Source organism: Rhamphochromis longiceps, linkage group LG6 (genome assembly GCF_057381845.1).
Source record: "Rhamphochromis longiceps isolate RC_006_pf linkage group LG6, R_longiceps_female_GT1.1, whole genome shotgun sequence".
NCBI classification, from domain to species: domain Eukaryota; kingdom Metazoa; phylum Chordata; class Actinopteri; order Cichliformes; family Cichlidae; genus Rhamphochromis; species Rhamphochromis longiceps.
In genome coordinates, this window is record NC_140562.1 from 31,852,190 (window position 1) to 31,865,287 (window position 13,098).

General features: G+C 40.7%; 1 protein-coding gene and 1 non-coding gene across 2 annotated transcripts; one reads left to right on the forward strand and one right to left on the reverse strand.

Moving 5' to 3' along the window:
* trnar-ccu (transfer RNA arginine (anticodon CCU)) lies at nt 1–73 on the reverse strand. The gene has a single exon. It is a non-coding gene; the product is annotated as a tRNA-Arg (tRNA).
* A 479-nt stretch (nt 74–552) lies between these two features.
* On the forward strand, nt 553–13,098 carry ift56 (intraflagellar transport 56). The gene is made up of 18 exons (XM_085410245.1): nt 553–846; nt 1,027–1,170; nt 2,369–2,461; nt 2,594–2,708; nt 3,679–3,728; nt 4,354–4,499; nt 6,011–6,182; nt 6,621–6,695; nt 6,843–6,945; nt 8,194–8,249; nt 8,730–8,783; nt 8,870–8,933; nt 9,017–9,105; nt 9,368–9,451; nt 9,539–9,608; nt 10,990–11,096; nt 12,490–12,623; nt 12,775–13,098. Exons 1-18 carry the CDS (start codon nt 844–846, stop codon nt 12,887–12,889), a joined length of 1,674 nt encoding a protein of 557 aa, XP_085266371.1. The 5' UTR covers nt 553–843; the 3' UTR covers nt 12,890–13,098.

A 13,098-nucleotide genomic window follows, 5' to 3' on the forward strand; every position in this document is an offset into this window, starting at 1 on the left:
CACCCCAGATGGGACTCGAACCCACAATCCCTGGCTTAGGAGGCCAGTGCCTTATCCATTAGGCCACTGGGGCGCGTACGAGTCGTCTCGAGAAAATTACACTAATATTAATTGAGGATAAGTGACAAACCATACTAAAAGGCAGTAAAAAAATAAGTTAGTGGTTGATTTTTTTCTGTTTGGTTTGGAATCCATATCTATGTTTCTATTTTTATTTTTAATAAACGTACTGAATAAATCCAACTCAATGAAACGGCGCAGCCATTGCTCGCTACTCGGTTACTAAGCAACTAAGACCAAACCATTGTGTCAAGCTAGACGTAGAAAAACCGTGCTGCTTCCTGTTTAACAGCAAACTCGGATTGAATACAAAATGGTATTATGTTCCTTTTCCCGATATTACAAGCTTTGTATTCGGCTTATTCACAGGAGAAAACAATCTGCCTCCGTTAAACAGTTTACGTTGAATAGATGTTAAACAGTCTCGTTAAATTGTGAAGTCTAGTGGTCGTAATTTTTATTTTGAAAGTCGTCGAGCGGAAACTTTTAACCATGTCGTTGTTAACGACAAACTAGCTAATGCTATCGACATCTAAGTAGAAAATACACCACGCCACAGCGTAAAACTTGTTATTTTCTTCTCTCTCTCTCTTTGTTTTTTAAATCACGGCAGAGCCGTAAGAGAATTTAGTTGTCGTTTACCCCGTTGTGAGGTTTTAATGACTAATTAAACCAACAGTGACCATTAAATGGTAAAAGGTTACGGACGCAATAACGTAGCTAACACCAAACGTTACCTGGGTTAGTGATAATCAAGCCTCAGCTAAGGAGAGACTTATCGAAATGGTGAGCTGATGTTTTTGGAAACTTAACGCCAGGGATGTTCTGATATCTTATAATATTATATATTTCTGCTTGTTTTTGCCTTGCTTAACCGTTCCTTTGGTGGTCCGATTAACCCTAACCCCACCATTTAGGTAGAAGCTGTGCTATAACTCGATATAGTAAATTTGTTTTCCTCGGTAGATTCTCTCTCGGGTCAAACCAGCCGTGGGAGGAGAGACATCAACGAGCATTGGTGAGAAAAACAAAAGAAATAAAAGCAAGCTCCCCCGATTGGAGGAATACCTGCAGCAGAGAGACTACCTGGGAGCCTTGACGTTGTTAGAGGTACTTAAGGAAAAACTCAGTACACATCTTTTGGTATCCTCTGCTCAGCATATCGTAAGGTAAAGACCCTGCAGTTATAGAGGGAGAACCCCCACCTTTAGAAGAGCCTCTATATACATCCGCTTGACAACAGTGGGGAGGAAGGACTCCCCATTTGCAGGAAAAAACAAACAAATAAGATACACAAAGAATGTGTTTCTGGATGAGGCTCTCCACTTTTTAACCTCCTGCAGTGTAACTTTTTCGCATTTTTTTTTTTTTTTAATTTAGATAGACACAAAAAAATTCCCTCCATTCAGCTGTCATTCTCTGCATCTCCAGCTCTTTTTTTTAGCACTATTGATTTGTGTCAGTTTATTGACAAATGTAAGTACAATGTGCCTTTAAAATTGAACATGGGCACACAAAGATTTGCATATCTATCCATTGTCTCCCAAAGGCCTGATAATTCAGGACTTTATATGTGAGTAGATTCATTTTCGATTATTTCCCATTCGAACTCTTGCACATGTGGGATCAACAGCATATTTAATGCTTTTCACAAGGGCTACCCTTCCCTAGATGGAACAGTTATGAGATTTTATGCATTCCTAAATCAAAAGTAGCTGAATCCTGACCTGCACTGTGTGTGCAGTGTGGTCTTACGTGAGAATCAGAATCAGCAGACCACTACATCTGCTTCAAGGTTCAACAATTCCTGAAATCCTCTGAGCACCCAATCTGGCACCAACAACCATTCCACATTCATTGTCACTTAAATCACTTTTCTTCACCATTCAGATGCTCAGTTTGAAATTCAGAAACTGTTGACTATGTCTGCCTGTCTAAATATGTCTAAATGCATTGATTTTCTGCCATGTGATTTGGCTGATTATTTGCATTAAGAATCAGTTGAACAGATATACGTAATGAAATGTTGGTGAGTGTATGCTGACCAGTTGCACCTGCGTGTATAGCTATTCTCCAAAGGCTCATTTCCCCCCCATGGCAAACCCTGACTATGGGGAGATAAGTTAGAGTATTATTAGATTGTCACGACTGTGTGAGCAGATCAAACTAGAATATAGTATACAGTATATTCTTAGTTTCTTACAACTCCATGATGAGAGGCTAAGTAGTGCTGCTGTTCAGACTGTTGATTTGTGAAACGTCAAACGGTGTTGCTGCACCTGCTCATGTCTTGCTGTGTCATGTCTAGTTTCAGAAAAATATTGGCGAGAGAGAGGAGGATGCAGACCTCTGGATTGGGTACTGCGCCTTTCACTTGGGGGATTACAAGAAAGCTATGGAGGTAGTTTTTGTTGTACATGAGTGTGAATGCGCGTTTTCCTTGATACAGCCCCCAAATACTTTATTCACATATCAAAACGCTTTTGTAGGGTAATGTTTGATTATCCATTATACTCTTTCCATTTCCTGATAGGAGTACAAGTCGATGACCAACAAACCTGAGTGTCCTGCTGAGGTCTGGGTCTACTTGGCCTGTGCCCTGTTTTTTCTGGGGCTCTATAAAGAAGCAGAGGAGGCTGCATCCAAGGGTAGGCAGATATTTGTGTACAATGTTACTGAAGGGCAGACGTGCACTAGTATTCTGTGGAACTGTTACAAGTAGAGTCCCAGACTGGGACATGTTTGGTTTACCAAGAGCAGCAACTGCTTTAATATAAAAATGTGTACTTACTTGGTTCAGCAGTTGATGGCAAGCTTTTGAAAGCAAAGGTATTGCATATAGATCGAACATTACAGAGTCAAGGTTAATTTGACCACGTTTAGTGACATCTAACATGTTGAAACCCTTCCTGTGTGTCCAAATCAATATACTTCAGCTAGACTGTCCTGCAGCAGCAAGAAGGGTTATCAGCGTGTGAGGATTTAGTGGTGATGCAGTTTATTGCTTTATAAAAAAAGACTGCAACGACTAATCATTGATCTGTTTGTTTTTTTTCTTTGCTTCATCACATTTAAGGAAACTCAGGATTACTGTATTTACTTTATTTTAAATAAACACATCAGTGTCTGGTGTGAGAACCTCGTTGTGCAGCATCAGACAGCCAATCAGAAAGCTGTGAATAATGAATAATGATCCAATAGACAATAAATATGATTTGCATTTTATTTTGTTTGTTTCTTACCAAGTTAATTTTAATGTGTCGCACACCAGTTTGTTCTCAAAAGATGCTCCTCTTGTGTAAGATTTGGTATTTGTGTGTTTTAGTGTTTATTTTAAGCCTTTCATTGAAAAAAAAGCTTACAGGATTTTTTTAAAAGGGCTTTTATTTTGAAGAGTGTAAACTTGATGTACACAGAGATTACTGATAAGATTTAATAAGTTATCCTGTGTGATTGAAGACTACCTCGCATTTAAGCCACGGCCCATTCTTTGTGTGAGTTCTGTGTCCTGATGTTGTTATATAACCACTGAGAGCTAGGTAATGTTGTAATGACTGGTTTCCTTGTTCTGGTGTGGTTTGCTGTCTAACTGAATTTGATGTCTCTTGTTCTCCCTAGCACCTATGTCCCCCCTCCAAAACAGGCTCCTTTTTCACTTGGCTCACAAGGTTTGAAAATTATCCCTTTATTATCACACTTTTATGTATTTTCTGTGCTTTGTCTGACTACCATGTTAATTCTTTTACGCAACACTGATTTCGAAGTTTTTTTCATCTACATCTGATTTGTTTGTGAGTTTGATTCATGTTTTCTTGCCCTCTCCCTTGTCTTTACAACCACAGTCATCAGTGGCACTCACTTACTCAGTTTTTACTCAGTCAGCACACCTTTGCAATATATTGAAGCTTCAAAAACAGATGAAAGTGTGCTTGGCTCTGGCAGTAATGAAGTGTCAGAAAGAAAGTGTCAGTTTATGAGTTTATGTGTAATGAAATGAACTATATAAAGAAAACAGTGATTAATAGTGTTACAATATAAATAATTACAAGTGTTATTTCTAAGCAATTCTTTGGCTAAAACTGCACTACTACTCCAGATCTGCCAGATCCCACTTTAATCCCTGGTCAATCACAACACAGGAATAATTACCCCCCAAAAATAGAGATGATGTAAAAAGAAAATGCGTGTCTGAAAACGATCTGCTCAGCACATGAAGGTTTACACCTGCCAGAAGCGATCACACCTCTGATTGCTGTTCCCTTCGTGTCCGTTGTCTTCATATCATCGTCTCAGTTCAATGATGAGAAGAGGCTGATGAGTTTCCACCAGAACCTGGAGGATGTGACAGAAGACCAGCTGAGCCTGGCATCCATCCACTACATGCGCTCGCACTATCAGGAGGCCATAGACATCTATAAACGCCTTCTGCTGCAGAACAGGTCTGTGCCTTTCCTTCCCTTTCAATCTTTGACATTTGTTTCACACTCCTGCTGTACTTCAGCGCATCTTAGGAACCCCTTAAAAGGTGAGAGTCTTTTAATGGAGGGGTATTAGATTTTATGACTTTGACACTTCGTGCAGACACACAGATAGTGCCATTGACGGTGCAGTAGACCTGGTGAGCCTTCTTTCTCCAACCACTGTGCTGTATTTGGAGCATCCAGATGCGAAAAAGAAAATACTTTGATTTCAGTAGGCATCTCCTGCCTCTTCTTGCAGAGTTATTATGTATTTATGGCTTTGGAACATGTGAGCAGCTGAGGTGGGGGGGGTTTTTTGCTTGTTTGTTTGTTTCACTGTGTTGACAGTTAAAGATCTGCCAGCTGCCAGCAGCTCTGAGGACCGCTACTTCCTTTGACTGCTGACACTGAAATGCAAAGATTTTAAACTAGTGCTGAGAAGATTCGTGAATCGACTTTTCTGAAACACTCGATGTACCTCATTTGGCTTAGCTGGACTGCATTTATCCAGTCCTCATGTCTTAAGTGTTTCCTTGATTGTGCTTGTTTGGTTCCTGTAATGACTTTTTAGCTCCATCTGACTTCACTAAAAATATATTATTGAAAAATAGAGATTTGTAAAAAATATTTGTTGTCAGGGGGTTTCTCTTTCTTACATGTGGAAGATAAAAGCTGTTTTGCAGGATTTTGTACTGGAGCTGGCAGAGTAAAGTCCATTTAATGTCTGATCTCACTGATTTAAACATTTTTAGATGTTACCGTTGGATATTGTCCACATAGTTCGTGGGTACAGTGCAAAGGGAGAGTGACCCCTTTGATACAGACTTCACTCCACAGACCTTCAAATCTTAGTCTTTTCAGATTTACAGTTAACTTAAAATATCCTTTTCAACTTTCTCATTTAAAAATGAGAATGTATATCTACAGTCGTGACACAAGAAAACAAGTTTCTGTCATTTGCTAGGTGTGAGAAAATGTGTTGTTTTGAAATGCATAGCTGTCTCTCAGTGTAGACTTCTATATGTAATGTGAGCACTATTTTATCTTGCCAAGATGGGCTGTTTTGTGATCATGTGCAGATGGATAGATGTGATGTCTGGGTGAAAGGCTGGGTACATCCCAAACAGCTGACACGTAAAGAGACAATTATACACACTCACCTAAAGCCAATTGAGAAACACTAATTAATCTAACAAGCATGTCTGTGGACTGTGGGAGGAACCCCACAACAGAGAGGACCTGCAAACTCCAACCGGCTGGCAAGTTTGATCACAGAACCTTTAAAATCTTCCAAGTGGACTTGTTGCACGGGTGGCATCCCATTCTTTCACAAATGTTTGTAGAAACAGTCTGCATGCCTTGGTGTTTGAAGGCTTAAAATAATTAATAATAATGATTATCGTGAGAACTTTATTTATTAAGATATTTGTTAAAAAAAGAAGACAAAATTAGCCAGAAAGTCATTTTTATCTTAAATCTCGTCTTTTCAGAGATTTTCTGGCTCTGAAAGTGTACGTGGCTCTGTGTTACTACAAGCTGGACTACTATGATGTCTCCCAAGAGGTGCTGGCCGTGTATCTGCAGAGTATCTCCGACTCCACTATTGCTCTCAACCTCAAGGCTTGCAACCACTACAGACTTTATAACGGCAAAGCAGCAGAGGTACCGAGCTGCATGTCCTGGTCGATACTTTGGTGGTTCTTCATCTTTATTGTTGTGAATGTAACTGTGTAATGAGTTATTATTAAGAAGGTTTAAGGGGTAATGATAAAAAGTCTAAATTAATCTTTTTTAGCTTTACCCATTTTACATGTCACCATGTGCTATTACAGTAGCATGAAAAGTCCAACAGTTTCTAACATTTGTGTGAGGCTGAGCTGCTTGTTCTCATGTTTTTTTTTAAATTACTTGCTCTGTTACACTTGAGTGGTTGCCCTTTTTATTTCTTAGATGATTTTAGCTAGTAGGTTTGACGTGTGTGTGTGTGCGTGTGTGTGTGTGTGTGTGTGTGTGTGTGTGTGTGTGTGTGTGTGTGTGTGTGTGCGTGTGTGTGTGCGTGTGTGTGTGTGTGCGTGTGTGCATGTGCTCTGGTCCCCTTAGGCTGAGTTGAAGAACCTAATCGACATCTCTTCCTGCTCCTTTGAGTTTGCTAAGGAGCTTATCCGACACAACCTGGTAAGCTCTCCACAAGCTTCAGCTGTAAGTGAGCAGGTGTGTGTGTGTGTGTGTGTGTGTGTGTGTGTGTGTGTGTGTGTGTGTGTGTGTGTGTGTACACACTAGTGACTGCTACACTTCAACACTCTGAATCCCTGTGTACTGCAGGTGGTGTTTCGTGGTGGGGAGGGTGCATTGCAGGTACTGCCTCCTCTGATTGATGTGATCCCTGAAGCCAGACTCAACCTGGTCATCTACTATCTCAGGCAAGGTGTGTAGCCACGTCACAGCAACGTTGTTGTTGTTTTGTTTTTTTTAATACAGGCAAAACAAGGGATTAGACAGGGTATACTAGTACAGAGTGCAACACAAATGCATATACTATTATATATTGTAAATATATTTATTAGTTTCAGATGTAGCCATTCTTGTATTTTGCTTGTTTACATTATTGTATTTTGCACAACTCTGTTGCTTGTGAAGCTCGCACACAAGAATTTCACTCACATGTGCTGTACCAATGTACCTGCACATGTGATGTGACAATAAAAGTGATTTGATTTGATTTGATGAGGCCTCAAGCCTGGGAATCTGTTAGTCCTTCTTCTGTTATGGAAGCCGTGGGGGTCATTACTCAGGGCTCATGGCCAAGTGAAAGTAGAAACGCAGATCGATCAGTAAATCAGCAGCATAGCCCTGTACTCCTTATTATTCTGCAGACACTGCATCAACCTGTCTTTCCTGACAGATAAAGTCTCCACCCTCTCTGCATTTGTGAACAACACCCTGAGATGCTTCAACTCCTTCGCTTGTGGCAGCAACTGCTCCCCAACCTGGAGTGGGCACCCCATCCTTTTTTTTTTACTGAGAACAATGTCCTCACACTTAGAGGGCAATTGTCAACTACAAAAATCAGAGACAAGATTGCGAGACACAATGTCCTTCACCCCTGTCCGACCAATCCAGCCCATGTTATAATGCAGCTACAACCACAACTGCATTTATGCTTCAGAAATGTTCTTGGTCTAGATGAACAACATGTGTCATGAGTATGTTGAAACACAGTCCTATTGGCACACTATGTAATACTAACTTATTATGCCATTCATCTAATAACAAACCAAAACATTAGTGATACAATAGCTTCTCTGACTCACAATCTATTGCAATTTACAAGTTAATGCCCATAAAGCGACAAATCTGACCATGAGCATAATTTGGGTGAAGATTAGGAGACAATTGTGTGCAAGTGAACAGTACTGTGAGAGGATCAGCGATTCTTGTGAAATGGGGATAAATGGGTGACGTACACCTTGGCTTTGCAAAAGCTCATTGGTCCTTTGGAGGAGCTAAAAATTATGGGCAAACATAACGTGATGCACTCTTTCTTTCGCAGCATCAAATTTATCGTGCAGCATCACTATTCAGTGATAATAGATGTTAATTTCATGTAAAGCTGTATTAATCACCAGATTTTGATCGAGTTGACGCATTCACATACTCGCATTTCTGCTCACAGACGATGTCGAGGAAGCTTATAACCTCATCCAGGATTTGGTCCCCACCACGCCTCAGGTGAGGTTAAGTTTTAATTTTGTCTTTTTAAACGTTTGGTCATAGTGTTTCACTCCAAAAGTCTCTCCAGTTTCACTTTAATATGATATTTGTTAAAGTTTGATGTTAAGTTTAGAGTCAGTGCTTGTATTTTTAAAGTCACTGTATGGTCTTGTTACAGGAAAGAAAATGCCCAGTAAAACAAAAACAACCCCGGCAGATTAAATAAATCCTGCTAACAAAAACTCTTCTTCTTTCTTCCCACTTAAGAGCTCTCGAGGAGATTTTTCTTTCCTCTGATCAGTTTATTTTTTTATCTTCAAAAGCACTTTAATGTCTCCTGGATCTGAACAATCTGAAACTCATGACGTGTTTGGCTTTTGTATTCCTTTTATGTTTTGTTTTTTTCCCTTACTTGTTGGAATGGATTTTGACGGACTTTGAAGCTGCGATGAAACAATGGATCAAATGATTCACTCTGATCTTCTTTTTTTTTAATAGGAGTACATTTTGAAAGGAGTGGTAAACGCTGCTTTAGGACAAAAAATCGGATCAGTGAGTATTTCTGTAAGAGTTACATGCAAACAAAAATGATGGCTCCGTGTGTGAGACAAATGTGCAATTGTGCTTTCGTGTTTCAGAGGGATCACTTAAAAATTGCTCAGCAGTTCTTTCAGCTGGTCGGAGGCTCGGCGAGCGAGTGCGGTACGCCCCACAGAAATCTGACCTGTTTTATTATTTGAGGAAAGTGTGTTAGCATGTGTGTATTACATTTTCTATCCTTTCAGATACTATTCCTGGCAGACAGTGCATGGCCTCCTGCTTCTTTCTCTTGAAACAGTTTGAAGACGTTCTCATTTATCTCAACTCGGTCAAGGTTGGTGTTGCTCGCTTGCAGTGGAGAGTCAGTGTTATTTATTTTTTTATTCAGGTAAAAAAAAAAGACACTCGCCCACACGCTGGGTGAGAAGTGCCACTTCAGATGACAAGTGGTGCTTTACATTTATTTGTGTGTGTGTGTGTGTGTGTGTGTGTGTGTGTGTTTTCTCCTCCGTGATTCGTGCTACCAAGACAAGGCTGACACTCGTTTTATTTCTGGACACGTAGGCACTCGTCCTTTTTGTGCTTTTCTTTTTCAGGGTTACTTCTACAACGATGACACATTCAACTTCAACTATGCTCAGGCAAAAGCAGCGATTGGCAACTACAGAGAGGCAGAAGAGGTGCGCTAACTGAGCAGCCATTTATATGTGTCTGTGAATAAATTGTTGGCCTTTTTCTTTTTACTGATTTTAATTTTTGGTTCACAGGTTTTTCTGCTCATTCAGAGTGAAAAGATCAAGAATGACTACGTTTACCTCAGCTGGCTGGCACGATGCTGTATGTATAGTCGATGTTATACTAACGGTAATACAGTGTATTTACAGTCACAAGCCACATTATTAGGTACACTTTGCTACTACAATAATAAGGGGGTCTTTCATTATTCAGCCCTGGTTTAAATCTTTGTGGCATAGATTCAGTGAGAAGCTGGAATTTCCTCAGAGATTTCCATCCATATTGACATGACAGCATCACACAGTTGTTGCAGAGTGCAGTGAAGTATCACTAGTCGGGGTTTTTTCCTGCTTAGGGGAATTTGTGTTGCCTCCCTCCAATGAGATTTCAGTCAGAGCCAAATTAAATTTCCCAATTTCAATCAAACACTTGCTGCTGATTTGTCAGCAGCATAGACTCATTGCCATACTATATGCAGACTTGTCATGCATGTATGTGTGCGGTCATCCCAGAAAACCCTGAGAAAGCAAACTCCTACTCTGCTTGTTCAGTATTTGTAAAATGGTAAATGGTAAAGTCCAGTTAAACAATAAAACAAAAAGTGCATCTGTCACAACAGGGATTCACACAAAAACATAACAGAAGAAAATCTGTCCTGGGCAGCTCAACTCTGAGCTAGACTTTGACACAGAAGGATTAAAAGGTGCTATCGTGGGCGATTGTGGCTCAAGAGTTGGCAGTTCGTCTTGTAATTGGAAGGTTGCTGGTTCGAGCCCCGGCTCCGACAGTCTCGGTCGTTGTGTCCTTGGGCAAGACACTTCACCTACCGCCTACTGGTGATGGCCAGAGGGGCCGATGACACGATATGGCAGCCTCGCTTCTGAGGCTTGGCTGATTCTGTCAAAAATAATCAGTAAAACTGTAAGAGTAATCCTCACTGCAGCCGGCTGCCAACACAAGAACGCCATCTGTTAATTTCACTCTGCTGATAAGGTGTTTGTTCAGTATGAAGATGAGGAGTTTTGCATATATTATAACTAAGTGTGTAACAACCAAACGAGGAGCATAAATGATCCCGTTTCTTAGTTGCTGCTGCCAGCTGCACAAACATCTGTGAAACCTTTTTAGGTAGACATGAAAAGGATACAGTAATCTTCATCTGATCACATAAAAGCTCTTAGACACCTTTACACAGTGAAAATAGAAATGAGCGCCCCTTTTTACTTGTTCACCGAGGCTGAGGCCCGAATCAAACATTTCCAGCCTGAGGCCTTTAAAGAATTTAAGGTCTCTCATCACTCAGCTGGAGTTTCTCTCAGCAGCTCTGAGAAACCTCTGATGGAAGAAATTTCTTCCATTCTCAGCTTTAATCTACATCAATAAAACCTGCCCGCAGCCTTTAAAATGTTCCATATTTGAATGTAAAAGAGCTGAAACTGCATGTGAGTGTTGGGTTATTGAACACTGATCTCGGTCTCATCAGACATAATGAACCAGAAGGGTCAGCTTGCCTGGGAGCTCTACTTGAAGATGGGAACCTCCTCAGATTCCTTCCATCTGCTCCAGCTCATTGCCAATGACTGCTACAAGGTGACATCCTCCTCCCTCCTCTTCCTCTTGTACTGTATGTGGTGGCTGTTTTAACCCGGTGAGATCTTACTCATCAGCAGCGATGACCCCAATCCTATCAGAACACGAAGTCTCAGCAATCAGGGGACAAAAAAAGTGTTTACATTGCTCCAAAAATACTTTTTTGCTCATCTTCAGAACAAACTGGAGGGTTATGCTCATAACTGCGACTTCACAGGGTTCATTTTAAGATTTTGGAGAAAATGAGTTAGTCAGCTGGGATATGTTCCTGCCCCTCCACCATAGCCCCGAATAAGAGATTAAGTAGACAGGGAAAACGAATCAATTATATTGATTGATTAATTAGTGGTTAGTTAGTGGTTTCCTTTCCAAACACTGAAGGAAAGATTAATGATAAGAAATGAAAACTATTATTTAGTTGCAGCCCTGCTTTGAATATTTATTTGCCTTTTGTGATGAATTTACACAAAGTGCCACAGCTAATGATTTGATACTTTATTGAGTAACTTGCTGATTATTTATTTTCCATAGATGGAGACAAGACAAAAACCTGTCACGGTATCAGATCAAGAAAAGCAGCAAATACTCAGCCTCATAACAACAACAGTACTTTTATGTTTTTGTTTGTCTGAGAGTAAATCATTGATTCTGGCTGCTGCATGACTACACGTGGCAGCTCGCTTGTTAAAACGCCTTCATTTATTGCTGAAGGCAGGAGTCCTTCAGTTCAGTTGTGTAACATTTCTGAGGAATGCCTGCATCCTGAATTCAGAAATGTCAGATGTATTTTAGAAGTCCCAAATGTCACCTTAAATGGAGAAACGGCACCTTTTATGCTCCGCCTGCTGGATTTTGTGGTATTTTTCACAGGCTGTGCAGCTGCAGTCTTTACCGAAAATATTTTGATATCTTTTTAAAGTGGACTTACTGTGTTTTTCTTTATTTTCTGTGTGTAACTGTCAGAGTGCTGGATGCTTACATATAAATGAGGTCATCACTGAGTCAAAAACTCACTTTTAGCTTCACAGACTTCAGACTCTTACCTCTAAACATCTTGCTGTCAAAGAGAGGAGATATCTGTAATAAGGTCATCTCAGGGACACAGCTCTGACTGTGAGCACAGGAATCCACTTGCTGTTTGTGAGGGGCAGCCAATCAGAAGACACAGGGCCTCAAAGAGACACAAACTGCTTGTTTTAGACAGTGGATTAACTGAGGGGCAGCACAAGGGGCCGGCATGAAATAAGAAAGCCGTGAATCACACAAAACTACTCTAAAGTCCAAAAACAACAATATGGAGCTGGGAATGAGCATAAATAGTCCACCTGAAGTTAAAGAAGTTAGTAAACAGGCTTTGCGTGACGATGCTCATGACTGCAGCCTGTCGTTTCAGATGGGTCAGTTCTACTACGCAGCGAAGGCCTTTGATGCACTGGAGAAGCTGGACCCAGCCTCCAACTACTGGGAGGGGAAAAGAGGGGCGTGTGTCGGCGTCTTTCAGCTCATACTGGCAAACAAGGAGCCCAAGTATGTTTGTCTCTCTTTCCTGTGGGGTGGTTTTAGTTTTGATCATCGTGCCGTCTGCAGGAATGGGTGTGAGGTTTAAGCAAAGTAAACATGAGAGATTGTGCATTCTTTACGTAATCTTGTATCCTCACATATCCTGTTTTCACCCTAGGGAGACTCTTAAAGAGGTGCTGACCCTCTTGCGAAATTCAGGAAACCCCCAGGTTGAGTACATCATCCGAATTATGAGGAAGTGGGCCAAAGACAACAGAGTCCTCCTCTCGTGACAGCCTTGAGCCTTCAGTGCTGAACTGAAGACTCCAAGCCCACGATAAGAGCTGCCGGGATGCAGACAGCAGCACTGATGATTTATCCCACATCAAGAAGGATTTGTATTTTTCTACGATACTCTAGTTCTTTGTGCTGTTCTGTGTACATGTATTTAAATTTAACACATAATTTAACTGGATTAAACTTTTTTAAAACAAATGTCAGT

Coding starts and splice junctions, on each gene's coding strand:
- ift56 (XM_085410245.1), top strand. Junction 3,729..4,353: donor TTTTTCACTTGGCTCACAAG/GTTTGAAAATTA, acceptor TCATCGTCTCAG/TTCAATGATGAGAAGAGGCT. Junction 9,609..10,989: donor CAGCTGGCTGGCACGATGCT/GTATGTATAGTC, acceptor CGGTCTCATCAG/ACATAATGAACCAGAAGGGT.